This window comes from Cebus imitator, unplaced genomic scaffold (genome assembly GCF_001604975.1).
Source record: "Cebus imitator isolate Cc_AM_T3 unplaced genomic scaffold, Cebus_imitator-1.0 Scaffold391, whole genome shotgun sequence".
In the NCBI taxonomy this organism is placed as follows: domain Eukaryota; kingdom Metazoa; phylum Chordata; class Mammalia; order Primates; family Cebidae; genus Cebus; species Cebus imitator.
Genome location: NW_016107706.1, coordinates 3,206,818 through 3,234,556, shown reverse-complemented (window position 1 = coordinate 3,234,556; position 27,739 = coordinate 3,206,818). Strand labels below are relative to the sequence as shown.

Genomic DNA, 27,739 nt, shown 5'->3' with positions numbered 1-27,739 from the left:
AAAAATCAAAACATGGGCGGATCATTTGAGGTCAGGAGTTCAAGACCAGCCTGACCAACAGGAGGAAACCCTGTCTCTACTAAAATACAAAAAAATGTCATTCATTTTCTTTTAACAGAATTCATCTGAATATTTGTCATTGCTTGTTCTGAGAGATTATTGTGTAAAAAAAAAAAAAAAAAAAAAAAAAAAAACTTAATTGTAAAAATAATACAAATCACTGTAGAATAATACAGAAATCACTGTAGATGATACAGATAAGCACAAAAATATTAATAAAGGAAAAATCACCTCCATTACTGTCCCCACCCTCAGTGTTTTGTGTCTGGCTTCTTTCATGGCCCATCATAACCCCTAGATGAAAGGATGAGGCCCCAGAAACATACAGGAGGCAGTGGGTCAAGTAGTGGGGGATCAGCTATAGAGCTGTGACCACAGGTGTAAGGGATGCCATGGCATCCATCCCAGACACCCTGGCCAGTGCAGTCTTTCCCAGCTGCAATGTCTGCTGGCTATAGCTAGAGGTTCTCAGCACCCTGTTCTCCAGAGATTTATCTTCAGCCTAATGAGAGCTGCCCTCTCCCCAGGAGTCACACCCACACTATGGACTGAACTTCCCCTGCCCCCAACAGCCAAAAAAAAAAAAAAAAAAAAAAACACTCTATGTTGGCCAGGCGAGGTGGCTCGCACCTGTAATCCCAGCACTTTGGGAGGTGGAGGCGGGCAGATCACCTGAGGTCAGGAGTTCGAGACCAGCCTGACTAACCTGACTAACCCTGTCTCTACTAAAAATACAAAAATTAGTGGTCATGGTGGAGCAGGGGATGCCTATAATCTCAGCTACTGAGAAGGCTGAGGCAGGAGAATTGCTTGAACCCGGGAGGCAGAGGTTGCAGTGAGCCGAGATCACACCATTACACACCAGCCTGGACAACAGAGCAAGACTTCATCTCAACAACAACAAAAAAAATCCCTATGTTGAAGCCTTAACCCTCAATGTGACAGTATTTGAACATGAAGCTGTTGGGAGGTAGTTATGTTTAGATGAGGTCATGAAGGTAAAGCTCTCACAATGGAATAAGAAGAGACACTAGAGAGCTTGCTCTCTCCCTCTTTGCATGTAACACAGAGAGAAGTCAACCATTTACAAGCCAAGAAGACATCCCTCACAGGGGGCAACTTGATCTTGGACTTCCCAGCCTGTAGAACTTTGAGAAATAAATTTCTGTTGTTTAAGCCAGCCAGTCTGTGCTATTTTGTTATGGCAGCCCAAGCAGACTAATATAGCCCCACTTCCTAGAATGACTGCTGGGGACCAGACAGCCTACAGCCAGTGGCTGACTGACGTGAGAATCAAACAGTCAACCCCCTTGCCTCAAAGTGGAACCAGCTCTGCAGCAGATTCATGCTCCAGAGCTGCCCATGTGATCAGGCAAAATCTTGCTTGGTTTAGACACCATCCATGCTTAGAGGCTTCCATTGGGCCATCCTGCCTCCCTCGGTCCCCTTCTCCTGCAAGTACCCTGTGAATCACATGCACCTGAGTCTCGGTGTTGGCTACCTGCGGCAGGAAATCCAGCAGCAGGCGATGGGCAAGGGAAACAGTGTCAGGAAGGTCCCATAAAAGGCAGTATGAATGTACAGGCATAAATCCCATTAGGGGTCACAAAGTAAGTGGTAGAGCTGAGCTCTGAACACACATAGTATGGGGTCAAACTACAACCAGAACCACTATACAATACTACCTCTAAGAAAGCTGAATGTTTTCCCTGATCGAGGATCTCTAGGCCTGGCTCTGACACGATTCTGACATGTACCAGGACAAGGCAGAACTGCAGAAACTGCAGGCACAAGCCTCTTATACTCTACTCAAGCTCAACTAGAGTGTAGACATCAAGGAGGTGGGAGTGGGAGGTGGGAGCCGCGTTTCAGTCATTTAATTTGGTGCCATTTCCTAGCACAAGCTTAGGCTGTGTGCACCCCACAGAGACCAACCTCTGCTCGCTCTATTGCAGCTGTTCCAAATGATGATCTGGGGAACTTCTGAGACCCTCAAGACCACTGCAGATGACCCACAAGGTATACTTTCACAATTGTGGTAAGCTGAATAATGGCCCCCAAATACTGTTCTGTTTACAGAAAAACTCACTTCTGTGATTAACAAAAGATGTAGTAGATGTGATCAATTTAAGGCTTTTAGGAATAGGAGATCATCCTGAATTATGAAAAAAATCACAAGGGTCGCTATGAGAGAGAGAGAGAGACAGAGGGAGACGGGAGCACAGCTGAGAAGAAGGGGAAGTGATAACAGAAGAGAGGCTGGAATGATAAGCTTTGAAGATAAAGGAAGGGCCCACAAGCCAAAGAATATAGGCTGCCACTCAAAGCAGAGAAAGGCAAGGAAGTGGAATATCCCCTCAGAGTCTCCACAAAGAACCAGTCCTGTTAATACCTTGATTTTAGCCCCATTAGACTCGTTTAGAACTTCTGACCTTCAGAACTGCAAGACAGTAAATTTGTATTGCTTTAAGCCCTAAATTGGTGGTAATTTGTTAGAGCAGCAACAGGAAGCTAATACAATAAGTAAGACATCAATGCGCCTTTTTCATACTCACTCCCTCACACTCACACACAGAGTTTTCCAGAAGCTATAAGAAACGTGATATTGAAACAGACTGAATGCAGATGTAAGAAGCCAACTGTCTTCTACAGAGACAAGGCATTAAGGAGATTTGCAAAAATGTACAATTTTCTGTTTTGGAAAATATAGTTTAAAAATACACCACGTAGGCAGGGCATGGTGGCTCTCACCTGTAATCCCATCGCATTGGGAGGCCAAGGCGGGTGGATCATGAGGTCAAGAGATCAAGACCATCCTGGCCAACATGGTGAAACTCCATCTCTACTAAAAATACAAAAATTAGCTGAGCGTGGTGGTACATGCCTGTAGTCCCAGCTACTCGGGAGGCTGAGACAGGAGAATCACTTGAACCCAGGAGGCACAGGTTGCAGTGAGCCAAGATCGCACCACTGCACTCCAGCCTGGAGACAGAGAGAGACTATGTCTCAAAAAAAAAAAAAAAAAAATGTAATAAATTTATTGATACATTTATTTACTTATTTTTGAGACAGAGTTTCACTCTTGTGGCCTGGGCTGGACTGCAATGACACGATCTCAGCTCACTGTAATTGGTTCAAGTGATTCTCTGCCTCTCAAGTAGCTGGATTACAAGGGTGTGCCACTACACCCAGCTAATTTTGTATTTTTAGTAGAGACGGGGGTTTTACCATGTTGGCCAGGCTGGTCTTGCACTCCTGATGTCCGGTGATCTGCCCGCCTCAGCCTCCCAAACTGCTGGGATTACAGGTGTGAGCCACTGCACCCGGCAAATTTACTGATATTTTTAAATAAATGCATATTTTAATTTTTTTCTGTTTTAAGTTCTAGTATACTGTATTGACAGCTACAGCCTACATAAACAAAAGAAGCCCTTTGGGGGTCCTCAGAAATGTTTAAGCATGTTGTGATACTACATGTTTGAGAACTGGTCTACGAGAAGCTGAAGGGGCAGGGAAAGAGAAGGTGAACCTTAGTGCGGGGCCGGGGGCAGGTGGTGGGGGCAGGGTGCACTGTGGCCAGGGGGTAAATGGCACAGATAGTCAAGAAGATGAAATGAATGACAACCAGGAGGTTCGTTCAGGGACTTCAACCATCCCAAGAAATCTAACCCCAGCCAGCCAGAAGGGGAAGTTTTGTTTCGTTTATCAACAGTCCTCTGTTTCACTTTCTATTTCCCCTCTTAAACAAACAATCTCCCTACAGTTTCTAAGCTGACAATGCAGAGAAGATAAATAGGAAGTGAGGGAGAAAGAAAACAGAAACTATGTGGAATGATAAGAAATGAAAAGAAAACATAAGGAACAGCGTCCCCGTGTACTGAAAAAGAAAAAGTGGGGTGAACTGTGAACACTTACCCCCACTGGTATAACTGCAGGAGAATCTGGATGGCTTCGTCATACTTTCGGATGGCCAAAGAGAAGTTTCCATTCTTAAGAACCTGGTTGCCAGATTCTTTCAACAGCTCAGCATACACTGTCGGGTCCATCCTGTGAGGAGATGGGGTAGAGGCTTACTGCCAGGCCCACGCAGGGCTGTTTACCTTCCCATCTGCATTGCTGAAATCTGGAGAAGGAGTTTTGTTCGCTCTAGCCCCACCCACCTTCAAAGTGCACATCTTGGCAACACCTCCCACCACCAGGAAACCAGGCAGTGTGTCTGACAAGACCATTTCGTTCTCAGTTATTGTCTGTCCTCAAGGGTGGCCAGACCAATTCCATGTATTCAGCATTACATGGAGGAGGCTGCTTCCATGCATGAGACAACACAAACCTGGTCGGTAGTGGGTGCTATCCCTAAAACTAGCATTATTATTAATTTCATTTACCCATCACAACAGCCCACAGGAAGGCACTGTCCCCACTGTTCAGATAAGAAAACTGAGGCTCAGAGGTTCAAGTCACTTGCCTAAAAATCTGCTATTGGCATTTCCCATTTCTGACCCCAAGACTGATAAATTCCTAGTTTCTGCTCTTGGCCACTGTACCACATTACCTGTTGGTAAAAACAAAACTGAGTTGATAGTCCTTCTACTCTCTCAAAAGATGAGACAGAGAGGGGAGGTGAAGGCCTCAATATGCAAGTGGTTAGGACAGAGAGCCACAACCACTGTCTCTCCTGCCCCTTCCTTTCTTAAAACACTATAAAATAGGCTGGGCATGGTGGCTCATATCTGTAATCCCAGCACTTTGGGAAGCCGAGGTGGGCAGATTACAAGGTCAGGAGTTAGAGACCAGCCTGAGCAACATGGGGAAATCCCGTCTCTACTAAAAATACAAAAATTAGCCAGGCGTGGGGGTGGGCACCTGTAATCCCAGCTACTCTGGAAGCTGAGGCAGGAGAATTGCTTGAACCCAGGAGGCGGAGGCTGCAGTGAGCCGAGATCATGCCACTGCACTCCAGCCTGGGCAACAGAGTGAGACTCCGTCTCAAAAAAAAAAAAAACCTATAAAATAAGCCTTGAAATATTTGTCCCTGAGACAGCCATTACCTGCCTACTTATCTGTGTGCTCCAGGGGTATGTGGCCTCTTTCAGGTCATACCCTTATTTTGTTCATTTTTGCAGCCCCATGGCCTCGAACATAAGGGGTATTTAAATATCTGTGGTATGACAATTTGAATGCCAGACCCAGAGAAGACACACATCACTTTTTCCCCATGAGGCCTGGGTGGTTGGAGAAAGCTGCCTGGGGGGCCTTAGTAAGTGTGCTGAACAAAGGCAGGAGAGGAGAGCACCCAGGAAGCCCGTAAGAACAGCTGCCAAGAAGACAGGGAAAACGTAGGGGTCAGGCGACAGGTCCTTTAGGATTGCTTCCTCTCAGGATGGCGGAGGGAAAGGCAAATTGGTAGGGTAGGGTAGGGTAGCGTAGGGCAGGCCTTAAAGATGTGGACAGTTTCAGGTGTTCACAGATGACAAGGACCTATGGGGTCCATAAAATGTATTAGGTGTCTTGATGACCAACACCATTCTTGGATAGATAGCAATTATTAATTTTATCATTTCAAAACCTGGCGGGGGGCTGGAGGGGGAAACAGACTCAAGCATACGTAAGTGGTGATTTATTCTAAACACATTTGACTTCTTGGGAATGAGGTTTTTGGACCGTACTGCATTTCTTAGGCAGAGCTTTAACAGAATGAGACACGTGACTCTTAAGTCAGAATACAAAACTCTACCTGTGCTTTTCATTTATTAATCTCTAAATTACATGACTACTATTTACACAGGGATGACTAAGAACATGAAAAAAAATTAAAGAACTGATGTACTAGGGAATAAAGATATGCTTTTCTTTCAAATATTGTTGGCCATTTGTCCAATAAATATTGTTTAAGCTGGCCATGATCAGACAACTAAAACAAGATAATTATTGTAATAACTGACAAACAAACAGTTCATATCCCTCCTTTATAAATAGCTTTTCACTGCAAGAAAAGACTAACATTCTGATCAAAATGTATAAGGGTCCTAAAGAAACAATTCACAAATAAACATCAAGTAATTGCTACTAAATATATGAAAAGTAGGTAAACAGGATCACCCTCAGTAGTGCATAAGTAAATCAAAAATTGAACAACAAAATATCATTGGAAAGTAAAATAATGACACTAAATGTTGGGGATACTGCTTACAGGGGAAATAGAATTCGTCATGAACGGGTTTAGCTTCATGAATGTTCACCGCAGTGAAAAACTGGAAATAACTCTGAATGTTCCATAATACATAATGGGTTTAAATCAGTAACAGAAGATTCATATGGTGGAACAGCACACAGTTATTTCTAAAAATCACATTGTGTCTGAGCATGGTGCCTCACACCCATAATCCCAGCACTTTGGGAGGCCTAGGCAGGCAGATCACCTGAGGGTCAGGAGTTCGAGTCCAGCCTGGCCAACATGGTGAAACCCCATGTCTACTAAAAATACAAAAATCAGCCAGGCATGGTGGCGCATGCCTATAATCCCAGCTACTCGGGAGGCTAAGGCAGGAGAATCGCTTGAATCCAGGAGGCAGAGGCCGCAGTGAGCCAAGATCATCTCACTACTCTCCATCCCAGGTGACAGAGAGTGACTCTGTCTCCAAAAAATAAAATAAAATCATGTTGTAAAAGGCCGGTCGTGGTGGCTCACACCTGTAATCCCAGCACTTTGGGAGGCCAATCACCTGAGGCAGGAGGATCACCTGAGGTCAGGAGTTCAAGACCAGCCTGGCCAACATGGTGAAACCCCGTCTTTACTAAAAATGCAAAAATTAGCTGGGCATGGTGGCGAGCACCTGTAATCCCAGCATCTCAGGAGACTGAGGCAGGAGAATCACTTGAACCCAGGAGGCAGAGGTTGCCGTGAGCCAAGATCACACCATTGCACTCCAGCCTAGGTGACAAGAGCAAAACTTTGTCTGACAAAAAACATCATTCTGTAAAAGAACATTTAATGATAGAGCAAGTTAGTAAATGAAAAATACAAGCCTATAGGGTTGAAAAGGCATATAATCCCAAATTGTTTTAAATACACAAAAGGTATTGAAAATATGCCAAAATGTTAAAAGCCACACCATTGGTATTTTAGCAGGATTTTAATTTTCCTCCTTGTTTTTCTGAATCTCTAATTACTCTACAATGTACCCCTTTACTAATCAGACCACAAATGTCATCAAAGAGACTCTTTAAGGGTTTAAGAATTCAAACACAAAACGTTTCCACAGTATTTACAAATACAAAAAAACTCTTCATTTCAAGATTATTTTTCATACTCCTTTAGAAACCAACAGTCAGCTGTTAATGTTATGTGGGCAAACAACAAATGTATTCACCCACCTATGTTTCTGCTTTTTCTTGGTACAATCACATCAAAGGTGAAAGGAAGAATGCCAACCATACAGAAGGCCTTTTTCTTCCTAATAGGATTCATTGAGAGTTACATTCTCATTACACAGAAGAATGTTTTGTATCTCCACCACAGAATACAGATGGCTCAGTTGTTGGGTCTTTAGGAAAAAAAAAAAAACTGGCCAACTGGTGGTCTGTTTACAAGATGAAATTATTAAATACAAATGGTGATAATTTACCATAATGACAACACTCTTCATAGATAATATCTACTAAGTACCTACTATGTGCTTTACATCAGTATGTCTTTTCCTTCTTCTAAGAAGGCCCAGCCATGTGCAGCGGCTCACAGCTATAATCCTAACACTTTGGGAGGCCAAGGAGGGCACATCACCTGAGGTCAGGAGTTTGAGACCAACCTGGCCAGCATGATGAAAACCCCATCTCTACTAAAAATAAAAAAATTAGCCAGGCATGGTAGTGTATGCCTGTAGTCCCAGCTACTCAGGTTGAGGTACGAGAATCGCTTAAGCCCAGGAGATGGAGGTTGTAGTGAGCCGAGATTGCAACACTGCATTCCAGCTTAGGCAACAGAGTAAGACACTGTCTCAAAAAAAAAAAAAAAAAGGAAGAAGAAGAAGCCACCCCCTGAGGTCAGCGTGACTGTCTCTATTTTGCACGTAGGTGAAGTGAAACAAAGAGAGGTTAAGCTACTTGCCACGATCACAAAGAAACTGGTGATGCAAGAATTCCAACCTAGGTGACCTCACTTTAAGAGCTAAACTACACTCTCAAGAGCCAAGACAGAGGCTAAAAGATCAGCACCCAGTAAAATCACTAGAGCGTGTGCTATTTTGGCTGGCACTGAGCACTTTGCCCTGCACTTTCAGTTTTGTTAATTGTGCAAAAGCTGTAAGATACATAAAGACAGTTGCACAGCTGCCTGGCTGGCTTTCAAACTTTCACTATGTCCCTATAAGAATTCAAACTCCAGTTGATGGAAGGTGTCAGAGGCTGCTAAGCTACACATGAGGAAGATGCAAGAAAAAGGAAGAAGATGCAAGAAAAATGCAAATGCGCTGAGAAGATTTTGAAACAAGCAAGTGTGAAACAGAGCAGATCCAGGTGGTTGTGGTTTTTATGACTCATTGTGTATACGTATACAGAGGAAATTCTGTAACTGACTTACAGGATTAGAGCAAAACGCAGAGATTGGCAACAGGAATGGCCTATGCGGGAGCTGTTACTAAAATGGACAGAGAGGAAGGCTTTCCCTTCATACATTATCTGGATACTACTTGAATTCTTGAAAACAAATTTGTTTACTTTTTTTATTTTTCAGGGGTTTGTTTGCTTGCTTGCTTTTTTCATTTAGGGTTGCCAAAAGAGCCCAAAAGCAGTCAATGATCCAAGATAAACTCTGGAATGCCGGCAGTGGCGACAGATCAAAGTTGAGGCTGGAAATAATAACTCCTTTTTTTTTTTTTTTTTTTTTTTGGTGAGATGAAGTCAGGCTGGAGTGCACCGATGCGATCTCGGCTCACTGCAACCTCTGCCTCCTGGGTTCAAGCCATTCTCCTGCCTCAGCTTCCTGAGTAGCTGGGATTACATGCATGCACCACCATGCCTTTGTATTTTTAGTAAAGACAGGGTTTCCCCATGTTGGCCAGGCTGGTCTCGAACTCCTAACCTCAAGTCATCCACTTGTCTCAGTCTCCCAAAGTGCTGGGATTATAGGTGTGAGCCACCATGCCCGTTCCTTCCCTCCCTCCCTTTCTTCCTTCCCTCTTTCCTCCTTCCTTCCTTTCTTTCTTTTTTCTTTCCTTCCTCTTCCCTCCCTCACCTTTCTTCCTGCCTTCCCTCCCTCCTTCCTTCCTCTCTCTCTCTTTCTTTTTTCTTTCTTTCTCTCTTTCTCTCTGAAAAGTGACTCTTTCCTCTTCCCCACAGGACAGGTGCCACAGTCAGGGATAAAAATCCAAAGTCAGAATACATCCTAGGGACTTCGATGTGTTTTGTTTTTTGTTTTTTTCTTGGAGAAACAGATACGAATGTGGGAAGAGAAGAACGGGATTTTCTTAAGAAACTCATTCAAAATCTATCAGAAGTCCCCTAGCAAAGTATAAGGTGCTGCACCCAAGTCTTCCCTACCCAGTGCATTTAAATAAAACAAGACCCGATCACTTTGCCATCAGCCCACTCAGCTGTCTCACCAACCTGCCCAAGCTGACCAAAGCCCAGTAAAGCGGCCTGCACTAAACCTGGGGCTTATGAGTGCAACTTATCCCCGTTGCCCATCAACTTTAACTTATTCCTCCTCTATTTATTGCCTCAATTACACCCAACTTACATGCACATCAAAGATGTTTCTACAACCAGTTTGACCAGTCCAGCTCCAAACTGTTTTTGTAAAATCTATGTTCTAAAAGTCATTCTCACAGCAAAAAGTAAACACCATAAATAATTATCTCCCTCCCTAATATGTGGGTATGTGGGGTCTCTTGACTGCATTTGGGTGGGGTTCTTTTTTTTTTGAAACAGAGTCTCGCTCTGTCACCCAGGCTGGAGTGCAGTAGTGGCATGATCTCGGCTCACTGCAAACTCCCCCTTCCCAGGTTTAAGTGATTCTCCTGCCTCAGCCTCCCGACTAGCTGGGATTACAGGCATGCAGCACCATGCCAGGCTAATATTTGTATTTTTAGTAGAGATGGGGTTTCACTGTGTTGGCCAAGCTGGTCTCGAACTCCTGAGCTCAGGTGATCACTCAGGTGATCCTTCTCAGGTCTCCCAAAGTGCTGGGATTACAGGCGTGAGCACTGCACCCAGCCGGTTTCTTTTTTCTTTTTTTTTTTTTTTTCATTAAGATAAATTTTATTGAGGTACAATTTACAAATGATGAAATTCACCTATATTCAGTGTTCAATTCATTTAACAAATTTACAGTCATGTAACCACAACCACAGTCATGATATAGAACAACCCCCCTCCCTCACCCGCAGCTCCCGGCAACATTTTTCTAGAATTTTTTATTTTATTTTATTTTATTTATTTATTTATTTATTTATTTTTTTTAGACAGAGTTTCACTCTTGTTACCCAGGCTAGAGTGCAATGGCACGATCTCGGCTCACTGCAACCTCCGCCTCCTGGGTTCAGGCAATTCTCCTGCCTCAGCCTCCTGAGTAGCTGGGATTACAGGCACGCTCCACCATGCCCAGCTAATTTTTTGTATTTTAAGTAGAGACGGGGTTTCACCATGTTGACCAGGATAGTCTCGATCTCTTGACCTCGTGATCCACCCGCCTCGGCCTCCCAAAGTGCTGGGATTACAGGCTTGAGCCACCGCGCCCGGCCTTATTTTATTTTTTAAATTGACATATTAATAATGTGCACATTAACAGTGATGCTTCAACACCTATAATGTATAGTGAGATCAGATGAGGGTGCGTAGCACATCCATCGTCTCCAACATTTATTATTTCTTTGTGTTGGGAATGTTCAATATCCTCCTTCTAGCTATTTGAACTATATGTTATTGTAAACTACAGTCATCCTACAGTGATAAAGAACTGCTTTGAATTTTCACACACCCAACACATAGGTGCTTTCCCACTGGATCTGGACTTTCAGCATACCTCAGTTCTATTGTTCATATAGCATCTACCCTATGCTGGGCATCAGGAGGCTGATGGTGAAATGGTGGCCATTATCCTCACCTTCCAGAAGTTCATTGTCTGTTAGGGAGATGAATATTAAGTAAATCGATAATCACACAAACATTACAGTTAAAAGATTTTTCTTCTTACAAAGAAAAAGTAGAGAATATAAGAAAGCATGTAACAGGAGAACACTGCCTAGATTGTAGATGTCAAGACAAGTCTTTGTTGGAATTGACATTTAAGACAAGATCTAAATAGTGAGCAGTTAGCCCAGTGAAGAGGAGGGTAGGTGTCCAGGCCATGAAACAGCATGTGCAAAAGCTCTGAGCTTTACTGTTCAAGAACTGCCAGGTGCCTACGAAGCTGAAAGAGGAGGTAATTGCTGCAGTAAGTAGATGATGGATCTTGGAGGCCATCAGAGGCTCTTGGAATTCATCTAAATGCAACTGGTAAAGCAGCACTGTCCATTACAACTTTCTGTGATAATGCAAATGTTCAATTTTACACTATACAATAGAGAAGCCAGTAGCCACATATGGCTATTGTACATTTATACTAGCCATATTGCAAATGTACTTCTTTCTTTCTTTTTGTATGTTTATTTGTTTGTTTAAGGGAGGGCAGGAGATGTTGGGAGTTTGGTGGGAACAGAGAAGAGAGAGGTGAGTTTAAGATTTTCTCCAATTTTCTACCACTTCTTCCATTACCATGTATTTAATAAACTTGGGGCTACACCTATATGTATTAATCTGGAATTGGTTTTCTCTATAGCATACATTCTCTATAGCATACATACATTTGGGGCAATGTTGTCCCCAAAGGAAAGAAGATAGTTTTGAGGGGAGTAAAAATGTTTATTATTTTCACATACAAAGCACAGATACACATACAATACAAAAAAGGATATACAGTATTATCTGTGGTATTTAAATTTCATGGGTGGTGAGCAAGCTGGGTTAGCTACAAGTCTGAAAATGTCGGAAAGAGCTATAATGAAAAAATGCTTGAATAACACCGCCCTGGAGGAAATTGAGGGATGGAGGAAAAGGTGTTAAAAGTAAACAAAAGATCTACTGATGAATGTATAAACAAAGTGTGGCATATGCATACAATGCAGTACTATTTCATCTTAGAAAGGAAGGAAATCTTGACACATGTTGCAAAAACGTGGATGAATATTGAGGGCATTATGCTAAGTGAAATAAGCCAGCCACAAAAAAAAAAAAAAGGTATTTTATGATTCTACTTATATGAGGTATTTAAAATAGTCAATTTCATAGAAACAGAAAGTAGAACTGTGGCTACCAGGGACTGGAAGGAAAGAGAAACGGGAAGTTGTTGTTGTCTAATGAATATGGAGTTTCAGTTTTGCAAATTGACAAAGTTCCAGAAATTGTTTACAACATATTAATGTGCTTAACACTACTGAACTGTACACTTAAGAAGTGTTAAGATGGCAAATTATGTTTTGTGTTTTTTATCACAGTTAAATTTGTTTTTAAATAAAAAGAAAACAAAACAAAAACCCAGAAAGGAAAGGAAAGGGAAAGAAGAGGAGAAAGAAAGACCAATGTAAATGAGTATGATCTGGACTTGTATTTCTACTCCAAGTTGGACAGAAACATTACTGATTTTCCTTATGCACACTATGCTACACCATGATACCCAAAAGACGGTAGGATATCAAAGTCTCCCTGTTCATAGCAGGACTGATTTACATGCCCACCCAGGAAAGTAAACGCATCCAAGACACTAGTTACTTACACGGCCCCACTGACAAGATGGCAGTTAAAATATCCCCCAGCGGGCATCACAGGCAGGTGGGCCTGCAGTATGCAAAATGTAATCTTTCTGTGACCATAAAAAAACTGTATTATGCATAAGTGTATTTGGGATTACAGTCAAATGGTCAAACAACATACAGCCACAACTACCATGCAATATTAACACAAAGACATAGAGTAGAGGTCTGTCACATCCCGTTAGCTTGACGGGCCCAATTTTTTTTTAACATTTTTACTGAGGCAACACATAGTATAATGTGTGTAACATGCACTACTCTTCAGTGTTCAACTCTGATTTTTATACCCACATAACTCCCACCTGGATGCATATATAAAACAGTTCCAGGTCTCCAGAAGGTTCCCTCTTGTCCAAACCCACCTTTCACCACTATTCTGACCTGTAAACCATACATGAGTTTCACCTGTTCTTGAACCCCATAATATCACAGTAATTTCACTCTTTCCTTAAAGATTATGCATGTGAGACTCAACTATATTGTTGTATATATCAGTAACTCCTTTCTCTTACTGCTGTGTAGTGTTTGATTGCACGAATATGCCACAGTTTATTTATCCATTCTGTTGATGGGCATTTGAATTGTTTCCAGCTTGAGATAACTATGAATAAAGTTGTTTTAAATGATCCTGTACATGTCTTTCAGTGAGTATTTGTCTGCCTTTCTTCCCAGGAGTGGACCTGCTGGGTCACAGGGAGTTGTACTATTTACTTTTAGTAGAGACTGCCAGTTTTCCAAGTGGTTGAACCAATTTATACTCACAAAAACAGTGTTTTCAGTATATAAACTGCCAACATTTCTGAATTCTGGTCACTATCAGTCTTTTAAATTCTAGCCACTGTGGTATCTCATTGTGGCTTTAATTAGCATTTTCCTGATGACTAATAACGTTGTGTGCCTTTTACTGGTCATATGAGTGTCCTCTTTTATGAAGCTCCAAATAGACCCAATCCTAAAAGAGTTGTTTGTTTTGTTTTTAATAATTAACCACTGGATGACAATATGCCAGGCCCATTTTAGCTCACATTCTTGCAACATTGCTAATAGACAGCAGGAGAAAGAATGGACTCTGACCTGGACACTTGACAGTCATCATTCAACTATACAGTACACAAACTATAACAAGCTCAGGAAAATAAATTCTCTTAAAATGCTTTACCAATAAATAGTTAAGGAGATTTCATTATATTATAGTGACAGAATGGTGCCTGGAAATATTCTCGTAGAAAACTGAAAAAACGGGTTAAACTTTTATAGCAGATACTTGAAAGTTGATCCTTAGTAACCATTAACGATATTTACAATTTAGGAAGCTCTGACACTCTACCCATTTGGCTACAACGAACAGTTCTGGACACCTTTAAAGTGACCACTCCTTCCTAACTGAGTCCCAGTTTTGTTTCTGTTATCTGCCTCTTTCCTCAAGCTCCTTAGACTTAAGGGAAGCTGACCCCGCCCTTGCTTCCTAAGGGTCTGATGAGCAAGTTGATCTCCCCGGCAGAAACTAGTTCAGTATTGAGTGTGGGGCAAAACTCTGGCCCCTGAAATGTAAAAAGATGTTTACTGGAGGATTCTGAGAACGTGTTTTATCATTACTCCGGATAAGCTTCTAGAAGGAGATCACTCTATGACATGGGGCACTGTCCAGTGTGGAAGGGAAGCTGTGAATCCTGACACTGAGATGTGTAAATGTGTGGTGCTACATTTCAGCTGCATTTTGCTTCTGGCGTAAGGATGAACCCAACACTCACAGAAGAGGGCAGGGCCCAAAGAAATAAAGGAAAAGTGGGGGTGGGGGGAGCCATTGGTCTGGGAGAATCCTGAGTCCTGCCCTATCTCTGCACTTCTACTTAGCTGAGTGCAATCAGTTAGGATGCCTTTGGCCACAAATGAGGAGTGGGGCTGTGTGTAATTTTCTCACATAATCAGGAGTAAGGAAGTAAGAGCACAGCTCTTAATCTCTCTGTAACACCATCTTAAGCACACTGGGTTTGTGCCCTCATGCTTGTCCCCTCAAGGTCGAAGGTTGCTGTGACTCCAGGCATCACTTTCAAGACAGGAAGAAGGGGTCCCTGCAACCACTGGCTCCCCGGCACCGCATATTTGTTTTCTAAAAGAGGAAAACTTTCCCAAAGCCCCTAAGCGGACTTTTCTGTGTCTCACTAGTCAGAAGTAGGAATTTATGAAAACAAGTATGTGGTTCTATAATGGTAGGTGGCCAGGGAAGAGGGCGCTGGTAGGAGCTGCTGGATTTGCCAGACAACAGAGTGAGCCAGTGCATATCCTTGTTGTTTAAGTCAGGCTTTCTGTTACTTATAACTAAAGGGACAGCAGGCCAGGGACTGTGGCTCACACCTATAATCCCGAAAATTTAGAAGGCCTGCGTAGGAGGATCACTTGAGCTGAGGAGTTCCCTACCAACCTAGGCAATACAGTGAGACTCCATCTCTACAAAATTAAAATTAAAATTAAAAAATTAGCCAAACATAGTGGCATGCACCTGTAGGTCCAGCTCTTTGGGAGGCTGAGGCTGAAGATCACTTGACCCTGGAGGTCAAGGCTGTGGTGACCATGACTATGCCACTGCACTCCAGCCTGAGTGACAGAGACCCCATCTCAATAATAATAATAATAATAATAATAAATAAAAGCACAGCAGTTTAGCTCTGCGACAGTTGCTATTCTATCTGGCTACTATTCCTATTCTACCTGGAACATTCTGTCCAGTATGGTAACTGCAAGGTTCTTTGAACTGACTGCACCATGCACTAAGCCATGGTAACCCCTGTGACTCACACATACACCTCCAGATGGACTCCGGAGCCAGAAAGTCTGAGTCAACCTTGTGACATTGGACCCTGTGACCTGATTAACCAACTTGCAACATTCTGCCATTGTTCCTGCCTCAACCCTTCCTGACTCAACAGATAAGTCAACTGTGACACTGGACCTTGGAGTTTGTGATACCCCTCCCCCACAACACCCCGACCCCAGCTTGCAAAAACCACCCTGAACTGTTGACTTCCGTAATTTTCCACTGCCAGCCCCAAACCTATAAAACCAACTCCTATCCCACCATCCTCCGCTGACTCTCTTTTCTGACTCAGCCCGCCCGCACCCGGGAGAATAAACAGCCATGTTACTCACACAAAGCCTGTTTTGGTGGATCTATTCATTTAAAGCATGCTTAACATTTGGTGTCAAAACCTGGGCAGGGGTACTCCTTTGGGAGACCGACCCCCTGTCCCTGCTCTCCCTCTGTGAAGAGAACCACCTGCACCTCAGCACATCAGAGCAGCCCAGCAACCCTCTTGCCACATTCAGATTGGGTAAACAGTCTCTCCCTCTTTCTCTCTCTTCCTTTTGAGAAAAGGAGACAAGTCTCTCCCTGTTTCTCTCTTTTCTTTTAAAGAAAAGGAGACAAGTCTCTACTTCTTTCTCTCTCTTTTCCTTTAAATCCTTCTTCTAGGTAGAGAAAATGAGACAAGTTTCTCCCTCTTTCTCTCTCTTTTCCCTTAGAGACAAAGGAGACACTCTTTATCCATGTAGAGGCAGAGGAGACAAGTCTCTCTCTCTTGCTCAAAAACTCCAACGTTGGTCACAGACTCGGGAAGACAGTGTTCCCTTGGTGTCTGGTAAATCACAGGGACGCCTGCGTTGATCACTCACTCACGTTACGGCCCAGGATTCAGTCAGGGACACCTACTGAAAACCCTGGTAACTTCTCACTCCTTCTCCTCTCTACACGACTTCTCTCCTTAAAACTTATCTCCTTCACCAGGGGCAAAATTCTGCCCTCTATTCTTCTATCTTCGCCTCTAGCCTGCATCCTAAAAAACCTAAAACCTCTTCAACTGTCCCCAGATCTGAAACCTAAGTGTCTCACTCTTTTCTGTAACACAGCCTGGCCTCTATACAAATTAGACAATGGTTCCAAATGGCCAGAAAACGGCACTTTTGATTTTTCTATTCCGTGAGACCTAGACCATTTTTTTCAACAAATGGGCAAATGGTCTAAGGGGTCCGACGTCCAGGCATTTTTTTATACTCCAATCCCACCCTAATCTCTACTCTCAATGCAACCTGTCCCAAATTTTCCTTCTCTCCCTTCTGTCTGCCCCTTCTGCCTCCAACAGTAACTCAGAATCCTCCTTGTCCATTGACCCTTCCGACCTCTCTCCTCCCCACCTGTCCGAACCAGACCCTAATCCACGCCCTAACCACCCCCCCACCTGCAAAGCCTCCCTCCTCTTCCTCTGCCCACGACCCACCTCCTAATGCCCCTCCTGCCACCTCCCACCTCATATCCGGTCTGGCTTACAGTTTAGTTCCGTGGTGACCTCCTCGCCCTTGCCCAACAATTCCTACTTCGAGAGGTGGCTGGAGCCGAAGGCACAGTTAGGATACACGTTCCTTTCTCTTTATCCAACCTTTCCCAGATCAACCAACTGTTAGGCTCCTTTTCATCAGATTCTACTAAATATATACAAGAGTTCCAGTGCTTAACCCAGGCCCATAACCTCACCTAGAGTGACTTAAATGTCATCCTTACTTCCACTCTCACCCCTGAAGAATGCTTAATATGCATTTTATCACCCTATCAGCCCCTGACATTAAAAAGCTACAGAAATTAGAAACTGGCCCTCAAACCCCACAACAGGAATTAATCAACCTCACCTTAAGGTGTTCAGTAACAGGGAAAAAGCTGCCCGGTGGCAGCGCATCTCAGAACTACAGATGCTGGGCTCTGCTGTAAGACAAACTGCAACCACACCACCAGCTCACAAAGACTTCAAAGTGCCCAGACTGTGGTGTCCAGCCGCCCCTCCCAGACCTTGCTTCAAGTGTCGGAAACCTGGCCACTGGGCCAAGGAATGCCTGCAGCCTGGGATTCCTCCTAAGACCTGCCCCGTCTGTGCGGGCCCCCATGGAAAGTCGGACCTTTTGACTCACGTTGCGGCTCCCAGAGCTCCTGGACCGAATCCTGCCCAGATCTCCTTGGCTTGGCGGCTGAAAACCGACCCTGCCCAAACATCTTGGAGGCCCCCTGGACCATCAGGGACACCGAGCTTTGGGCAACTCTTATGGTGGAGGGTAAGTCCACCCCCTTCTTAATCAACACGGGGGCCACCCACTCCACGCCGTCTTCTTTTCAAGGACCTGTCTCCTTGGCCTCCATAACTGTTGTGGGAATTGACAGCAAGGCCTCCAGGCCTCTCAAAACTCCCCAAGTCTGGTGTCAATTAGGCCAGCACTCCTTTCCACATTATTTCCTAATCATCCCCACGTGTCCAGTTCCCCTGTTAGGCTGAGATAGCCTAGCAAAATCGTCTGCCTCCTTCACTAGTCCTGGGCTACAGCCGCACCTCACTGACGCCCTCCTCCTGGAACCTGTACCTCCCTCAATAGCTCCCCTTATGTCCCCCTACATTAACCCTAGGGTGTGGGACACCACCTCCCCACCCCTTGCTCACTCACCCCTCATCATCCCCTTAAAACCTAACCACCTTATCCTGCCCAGCACCAGCACGCCATCCCAGCACATGCCTTAAAAGGCCTAAAGCCTGTTATTACTCGCTTACTACAACCTGGCCTTTTAGTTCCCACCAACTCTCCCTACAATACCCCCATCCTGCCCGTCCAAAAACCGGACAAGACCTACAGGTTAGTGCAAAACCTTCGCCTTATTAATCAGATTGTGCTCCCCATCCATCCTGTAGTGCCAAACCCCTGTACTCTCTCCAACTTCTCTAAAAGTCACCTGAATTCCTGAAAACCTTGAACGCCCTGCTCCTGTCTTGCTGCTTCACCTTCTTCCTCCATTCTGTATGCCAAGACTTTTCATGGTGCCACCCCCCGCTGCCACCCTTAACACTCTTCTAAAATGAATAAACACCCTTCTTTTCCAAGGTACCCCATGTAACTTTTCCCCCAACAAAGTACAGCTGTTTACTTCCCTCCCCATTCTTTGTCTGCCTATTCTTCCTGCTTCCTTGGCTGCCCCACATAATTGCACCTATTATTTCCAACTACCTCAACAAAACCCTTCACTTAACCCATTCTTTCCTAAACCAGCCCAACCCAACCCTAGCAAAGGGTCGCTGGGCTTTGCATCTCTCTATCAGCTACAACTTATACTGCTACTGCGGTCCCTGCAAACACTTGGGTTCTTAACTCACCTAGCTTATCACCCTCGCTAAAAATCTCCTTTCAACTCTTAAATACGCAGTCATCCATCACTAACAGGATCAAATATACCCTAAAAGGAGTATGTACAGCTTCTGCGCCCCTACATTTCCAACCTCACTCCATATACAGGTAATAACAAACCCATACATGGTTCTGTAACCACAAATACTGTTTTAACTTTTCAGGCTCCTTCTGGCTTCCAACACAATCTACCCTCCGGCCTACCTCTTGGCCACCTCCTACTCCATCAATGCAACTTTACCTTAAAACTCCAAGCCCCAACCAACTATCAAAACTTTCTAGTCACCCAAGCTGCTTTATTTAGCCAACCTGTCCGCTTTACAGGACCCCCAAAAAGTCAGCACCACTTCTTTGTTTAACAAATAATCAGGGTTTTATTATGCCTGATTATTTGTTAAACAAAGAAGTGCTTTCTCATACACCTTGAAAACAAGACCTCTCTTTCCACACAATTACCCTATCAAACCCCACTACAACCTTTAACAGCCACGGCCCTTGCTGGTTCTCTTGGTATCTGGGTACAAAACCCTAGCTCCTCTGGAACACTTTCTCACCTTTTCAGTCTACACTTCCAGTTCTGCCTAAGCCAAGGACTTTTCTTCCTTTGTGGCTCTTCCACTTACCTCTGCCTTTCTACCAACTATTCAGGCACCTGTACCTTAATTTTCCTTACTCCCAAAATCCAGTTTGCCAATGGAAATAAACACCTCCCTGTCCCATTGTAACTCCTACACACATTCCGTTAATCCCCTGGCTTGTAGGATTAGGAGTCTCCACGGCTGCAATCGGGACAGGCACGGCAGGCCTCACTACTTCCATCACTACATCCCGCAGTCTCTCTAACGACTTTTCCGCCAGCATTTCAGACATAACTCAAACACTATCTGTTCTCCAGCCCCAAGTTAATTCCCTGGTGGCAACTGTCTTCCAAAATTGCTGAGGCCTCCATCAACTGACTGCTAAGAAAGGAAGAATCTGCCTATTCCTTCATGAAGGATGCTGCTTTTATCTAAACCAATCTGGCCTTGTCTACAACGCCATCAAAAGACTTTAAAGACAGGGCCCAAAAGCTCATTAATCAGGCAAATAATTAATCTGGACCTAGCTAGCCACTCTCTAACTGGGTATCATGGCTCCTTCCATTAGTAGGCCCCTTATACCCATTTTTCTCCTTCTCTTATTTGGACCTTGCCTTTTCTGACCAATCTCTCAATCCCTACAAAATTGTATCCAAGCTATAACCAGTCAGGCAATATGACAAATGCTCCTTTTAACAACCCCACATTATCCACCTTTGCCTCAAAATCTCTTGGTAGTCTAAATTCTTTCCCATTTTTAGGTTTCTCCACTGCACCCAATCCTGCTTGATGAAGCCCAGAGAAATGTCACTTACCACCCCTCTGTACCACCCCCCAAATTTCACTGTCCCCCCACTTTTTCTAGTTTTTACTTTTTCCTTTATATTATTAATATAAGAAAGGCAAGAATGCAAGGCTCCTTGAACCATCTGCACCATGGACCCCTGTGACCCACACGCACACCTCCAGATGGGCTCCAGAGCCAGAAAGTCTAAGTCAACCCTGTGACACTGGACCCTACAACCTGATTAACCAACCTTGCAACATTCTGCCATTGTTCCTGCCTCAATCGTCCTGCCTCAACTGATAAGCCAACTTTGTTATGCTGGACCTTGGAGCTCGTGACAACCCCTCCCCTCACAATACCCCCTGCCCCCTGGCTTGCAAAAACCACCCTGAACTATAACTTCTGTAACTTTCCACTGCCTACCCCAAACCTATAAAACCAACTCCTATCCCACCACCCTCCATTGACTCTTTTCAGACTCAGCCCGCCCACACCTGGGTGAATAAACAGCGATGTTGCTCACACAAAGCCTGTTGGGGGGGGGGGGTCTCTTCATTCAAAGCACACTTAAAAGTAACCACACATAGCTATTTACATTTTTTTTTACTTTTATTATTATTATTAGTAGTAGTAGTAGTAGAGACGAGGTTTCACCATGTTGGTCAGGCTGGTGTCGAACTCCTGACCTTGTGGTCCCCCCACCTCAGCCTCCCAAAGTGCTGGAATTACAGGCATGAGCCACCACCCTGGCGCTATTTACATTTTAATTTAACTAAAATTAAATACAATTAAAGGTTTAATTCTTCAGTCACTCTAGCCACATTTCAAGCACTCCATAGTCACACGTGACTAGTGGCTATCGTATCTGTGGAGTCCGATCTAGGAACAGAAAGTCAGGCTGGTGGGACCCTGGGAAAGCCAAACCAGAAATCAGATAAACTAGAAGTCTGCCTTTCTTTATGGTCCAGGACACACAGCCCTCCTGTGCAAATAACTTACAATCTTCCTTCGCCTACTATCACCAGACACCTGCAAGTTAGCTCACTGCAACCTCGGTGTTTTATCGGTACTGCGCATAGCATTCTGCAGCCTAAGAACCGTCCTATAAAACCCCCCAGCAACACTCTGTTTCCTGGCAGGAAACAAAGAATCTTCTGCTGATTCTGACTGTTGCACTCTTGCAACATATTTTCCTAGTTTCTCTAATAAATCCGCCCTTCTTCACCTACAACTGTCTTGGTGAATTCTTTTCTTTTTTTTCCCTTTGAGATGGAGTGTCGCTCCTTGCGCAATCTCGGCTTACTGCAACCTCCACCTCCCAGGTTCAAGCGATTCTCCTTCCTCAGCCTCCCAAGTCGTTGGGATTACAGGCATGCGCCACAACACCAGGCTATTTTTTTGTATTTTTGGTAGAGATGGGGTTTCGCCATGTGGGCCAGGCTGGTCTCAAACTCCTGATCTCAGGTGATCCACCCATCTTGGCCTCCTAAAGTGCTAGGATTACAGGTGTGAGCCACTGCACCCAGCTTTGGTAAATTATTTTACCCCCATGCCACCGGCCTAGATCGTCACTGCTCACCTACAACATTTTGGTGGCATGTAGGGGGAACTCTCTCCGGATGGGAACTCTCCTCACAGGAAACCCTCTCCCTTCTCTCTTTCCCTTTCTCAAGTTGGTACCCTCAGAGAACAGCCTCTAAGCATGGAGGCAACTGCAGGTCTCTGGCAGGAGCTACACTCTGGTGGGACTGAGGAGTCTGTGTGGAAGCGTCTGACTGCCACTGCCCGGTTAGGGTGAGGGGCCTGGGTTCACTTACTCTTTTCGGTCTTTCAGCAGCTGGCTTCGATGGTAACCATCTGGCTGCTCTCCAGTGCTGCCTAAAGGCCAAAGGGTGAAGAGGGCTGGCTGCCTTGCCTGAAGAGAAGAAGACTCGCCTATCTTTTCTGGTCAAAAGTCCCTGATCCCTACAAGTGACGTGACTGGCAGCAGAAGCTCATTCAGAGCGAATTCACACATTTTGGGTAACTCAGGCACTCTCTCACTCTACATTCTCCTGTGGAGTCAGCCAGCCATCCTGTCTTCAACATTGCTAAATCAGGTGACCTCGGACAGCCTCAAAATGGTGAGGGTTCCCTTACCCACCCCCTCTCCTGGACGGGCATCAGGTGAGATCTTCCTTTATCCTTTTTTTCCTCAGACCTGGGCTGATCACCCAGCGTGAGTACCTGGACTGGCCGTCCGGCGTTAAAACCCATGACCAGCCAAGTGCTCTTTTCTAATCGGTGGAACGCCCCTTCAGAAAGTACACCCCAGTCCGCAGATGCAAGCGGAACCCTCTTTTCATCTCAGCAGGACGTCCCAAGAAAAGTGTAGTTAGTGCCCTCACGTGGCACGGCCCCCAAACAGCATGTTTTCCAGCCCCACCATGGGACAGTTCCCCCATCTATCCTTCAAACTCACCTCTGGGCTACACTCTAAAGCCTTAAAACAAATTTAACTCTCAGACTCTCAAAAAAGAGAAATGTCTAATTTTCTTGTGTAACACAGCATAACCCTTATGGAAAAAAAAAAAAATCATCAAATTAGCTTCCTCAGTCTTTTATAACCAAAGCAGAATAAGGAGAATGAGGCTAAAAAGACAGATGCAGAGACAAAAAGCAGGCTCAACTGCTGGCTGCTTCACAAGACCCCAGCCACTTTCCGTGGCCCTAAGGACACTCCTCCAGATAACTGCCACTAAAAGGGAAAGCACCTCAGTTGAATAAATGAACAAAAGCCCCACATGCTTGCCCCCTCTGCCACAAGCTCGGCCACTGGAAACAGGACTGCCCTGAGAGCCAAAGGGCCTCCGGGACAGAATCCCAAACCCCAATGGCCTTAAGGTAAAGAGGCTCCTTACCAGCTCACCTTAACCAGTAACTTGCAGAGGTGAGGAAGAATTCATCTCACCCATAAAGGTCTGGGCTGCTAAGGCTCTCCCTGATGAGAGATAAACAAGGGTGTTAGGGGTATAGGCCCCACACTATGCAGTGGCTGAAAGGCTCACAACCCCTCCTGTAAAGCTTAACCTTTTCCTCTCTGTTCCTTTTTTCGTTTTCTGTTCAATTTAGGGGTCCAGATTGAAAAGACAGCTTCTAACATCCTAACCCCTGATTTTATTGTTCTCTTTAAAGCTCCAGCTGGTTACATATTATGGCCTGTTTTTGTGCACATTTTAAACTAATGGGCAAACTACAAGAAAAATTCGGAGCGGAAATGGTTAACCTGCACGCTAGGGTTAAGTAGAATCTTCTAAAGTTCTCTATCTTCCTCTCTTTTTTTTTTTTTCCTGTCTGCTTTAAATCTACTGTTACTAAGTCACTGGTGCTGAGATAAGACTCATTATTTATGGTCTAACTAGAATGTAAACATTGAAAACTCATTTAAAGTTAAAGAAAAAAAAAAGGTAAAAGAAGCTCTGTTCAACAAATAACCTAGAATTTTTTAACCTTCCTTAAAAGTTAATAGAAATAGTCCAGCCCAGTGGCTCATCCCAGCACTTCGGGAGGCTGAGGCAGGCAGATCATAAGGTTAAGAGTTTGAGACCAGCCTGAGCAACATGGTGAAACCCCCCATCTCTACTAAAAATACAAGAATTAGCCCAGCGTGGTGGCAGGCGCCTGTAATCCCAGCTACTAAACTCAGGAGGCTGAGACAGGAGAATCACTTGAACCCAGGAGGCAGAGGTTGCAGTGAGCTGAGATTGCGTCACTGTATTCCAGCCTGAATGACAAGAGCAAGACTCTATATCAAAAAAAAATTAATAAAGATAAGTCCTACACCTCTTTCGAATCTTATTCTTTGGTTTTTGTTTTGTTTTGTTTTGTTTTGTTTGAGACAGAGTCTCGCTCTGTCGCCCAGGCTGGAGTGCCGTGGCGCAATCTCGGCTCACTGCAGCCCCTGCCTGCCAGGTTCAAGCAATTCTCCTGCCTCAGCCTCCTGAGTAGCTGGGACTGAGACGTGCGCCGCCACACCCAACTAATTTTTGTATTTTTAGTAGAGACAAAGTTTCACCATGTTGGCCAGGCTGGTCTTGATCTCCTGACCTCATGATCCACCCACCTCAGCCTCCCAAACTGCTGGGATTACAGGCATGGGCCACCACGTCCAGCCATTGAATCTTATTAGAGCTACCTTTTTATTCAGTTCTATTGCAGGCTCTCAGTAATTATCCAACTGCCTCTCTTATGCAGCTTCACCCTCTTAATATTGAAGTTTTTATAAGGGAGATAGTATACAATTGCTATTTGCAAGGAAACTTCCAAGATTACTCCCCAGACAAAATTTCTTTATATTTGTCCTAGTAATGATGTATAACCACCACAGCACAACAATGTGCTGAGGTACTTGGTGTTCAACTGTTTTTCTTACACTCTTTACAGCCCTTCTTTCCTGTCTCCCTGCGTTTCCTATATGTTGTTATTTTCCTTAAATACGGCTCTGTTTTTATTTGTCTATCATGGCCATTGTCTCAGTGTCTATACCCAGGCACCCGCTCTACTCAGTAACATCACAGGTTGCTACCATAACACACAGCACTAACTGCTGGATGTGCCCTCACAAACAAGCACTTGAGGACGACATCACACTCTTAGCCGTCCCATGATCTACACAGAAGAAATTGTTTAGCCCAGTTCTCTGGATTAGACTACACCGTTTACATGCACACCAAAAGCATAGGTCTAGGAGAGGGACCTAGGCCAATAAGCCCCTCACGGCGATCATCCACCGTGACAAAGCAAATAGAGAAGGCACCACAAATGGCCTGTAAGGATCGCCTCCGCATCAGAAACTCCAAGGGGTCTGGCCCTTTGCTAGAGGCTTTATCACCAGCCTGTCAGGCCTCCAAGTCCAAGCCTGGCCATTATAGCCTTGGTGACCCACACATACACCTCTGGATGGTCCCCAGGAGCCAGGACGTCTGAAGTAACCAGGTGGCCACAGAAAGAAGTGAAACAACTTGTTCCTGCCTCAACTAATTGCTCTCCCCTTGCAACCTGCAACCATTGTTCCTGTTTAGCCTTGCAAAAATGCCCCCATTACACTGGGTGTCTCAAAACCCCCACCCCTGTAACTGTGTAGTTTACCGTACCCTCCCCTCTGATTGCGACCAATACACCCCCACTCTTATGATCACGCCTGTTTGTAATAAATGACCCCTACCCTTGTGATCATGCATCCCGTGATGCCGTTCCTCTCCCCAAGATAGATTACCAGCGTTAGCTGAACATGTGCCCCAATCTATAGAACCAATCCCCTCATCTACCCCCTTTGCCTAACTCACACTTGGCCCGCTTGCACCCAAGCGTGAAATAAACTGCCTTGTTGCCCACACAAAGCCCGCCTGGTGGGCTCTTTAGGTCGCCTTCCAAAGCCCATTATAATTACATCCTTAACTATAATCAAACACACCAGGAATGGCAGCCACACAACAACCCTAACAAGTTCACTGTGTACCTCTGCAGGTTTTCTCTGCGGTTGGGAAACAACAAAGTTAATGCCAGCAACATTTAGAGTGATTTCTTTATGCCTATAAATAGTTCCGGAAATGGGATGGAATATAGAGGAACAAGGGTTGAAACTGAGCAACTTCTTAACCTCACTAATGTCTCCATCTTTTCCTCAATTTTCCCTTATCCCATTAATATTTATCTGTCAGGACAGACTCAACTTCTGCCTATAATAATGCTTATATTAGTTTATTTGCACCCTGTATTGTTAATGAAATATCTTGTTAGCCAGGCACGGTGGCTCACGCCTGTAATCCCAGCACTTTGGGAGGCTAAGGTGGGTGAATCACAAGGTCAGGAGTTCGAGACCAGCCTGGCCAATATAGTGAAACCCCGTCTCTACTAATAATAGAAAAAAAACTCAGCTGGGCATGATGGCATATGCCTGTAGTCCCAGTTACTCGGGAGGCTGAGGCAGAAGAAGCACTTGAACCCGGAAGTACAGGTTGCAGTAAGCCGAGATCGCGCCACTGCACTCCAGCCTGAGTGACAGAGCAAGACTCAGTCTCAAAAAAAAAAAAAGGAAAAGAAAAAGAAATATCTTGTTTTGTGTCTTCTAGAATACAACAACTTCAAACCAAAATGTTACTACAGTAGGGTATCAGCTACTAAAAGAACTGATGAATCCCCTTTGGAGCCAGCACAACAAAATTTTAGGCTGCAAATGCTGTTCCCCTGTGGTCCCATAGCAACTCTGCCCAATTTATCTCCCAACCAGGGATTTAGGCCCATGTAACCTCCTGACCGACTATCAATCCTAGGTGGGGCCAACTCTACGTCCCTGGTCAGCAAGAAGGTGAAGGTGAGACCTTCACTCACATGCCAAAGATTTGTCATCGCTCCTCTGTCAGGGGAGGAATGTGGAGTCCTAATTACAGAAGTCAGGCTAGTGGGACGGAGGGAAAGCAAAAACAGAAATCAGATAAGCTAGAAGTCTGCCTTTCTTCATGGTCCAGGACACACAGCCCTCCTGCACAAATAACTTACAATCTTCCTTCGCGAACTATCACCAGATATCTGCAAGTTAGCTCACTGCAACGTTGGTGTTTTATCGGTACTGCGCGTAGCATTCTGCAGCCTAAGAACCATCCTATAAAACCCCCAGCAACACTCTGTTTCCTGGCAGGCGGCTCCTCTTCTTCTGACTCTGTTGCCCTCTTGCAACATATTTTTCTACTTTTTCTAATAAAACTGCCCTTTGTCACCTACAACTGTCTCGGTAAATTCTTTTCCCCCACGCCATCAGCCCAGTCGCCGCTCACCCCCAATAATATCTGACAGTGCAGATCTAGAATATCTCAATCACTGCAGAAAGTTTTGGAGCGTGCAGTTCCAGATAGAATAATAAGCCAGGTGCACCATCTGAAATATTACTTTTCTACTCAGTGGAAATTTAGCCTTCAATCTCTTGTGTGTGAGGGTATGAGGCTGTTTGCCCGAATTTTGGAGTGTGCGAGGGGTTGGGTATGTCCATGCTCCATCCTATTTCCACCTCTGAGAATCACGCTGTCTTCCTAGCCTGCACAAATCTAAGATGTGAAGATGAATACCTGCAGTCAGGAACTAAATTCTCATGGAATTACTTCTGTGCCACATTTTGATATGGAATGTGGGGTCACAGGTTGTGGTGAGCAAACCCAGCCCATATCTCTCCAAACATTCCCTGATGAGTGCCCACAGTATTACAACTGGAAATGGTTTACTGCCCCATA

The 27,739-nt window shown here is 44.6% G+C and overlaps 1 protein-coding gene and 1 long non-coding RNA gene across 2 annotated transcripts in view; both read right to left on the bottom strand.

The window, feature by feature from the left end:
- TRANK1 (tetratricopeptide repeat and ankyrin repeat containing 1) overlaps positions 1–27,739 on the bottom strand; it is a 126,589-nt gene that overhangs the window by 79,098 nt on the left and 19,752 nt on the right. Inside the window, exons 2-3 of the mRNA XM_017508487.2 lie at positions 3,976–4,107; positions 1,746–1,806 (exon numbers count right to left, since the gene is read on the bottom strand). Coding sequence (XP_017363976.2) covers positions 1,746–1,806; positions 3,976–4,107 — 193 coding nt within the window. The remainder of the gene's footprint in view (positions 1–1,745; positions 1,807–3,975; positions 4,108–27,739) is intronic.
- On the bottom strand, positions 10,798–25,485 carry LOC108289136. The gene is made up of 3 exons (XR_001819013.1): positions 25,475–25,485; positions 14,982–14,987; positions 10,798–11,011 (listed from the first exon to the last, which is right to left on the bottom strand). It is a non-coding gene; the product is annotated as an uncharacterized LOC108289136 (long non-coding RNA).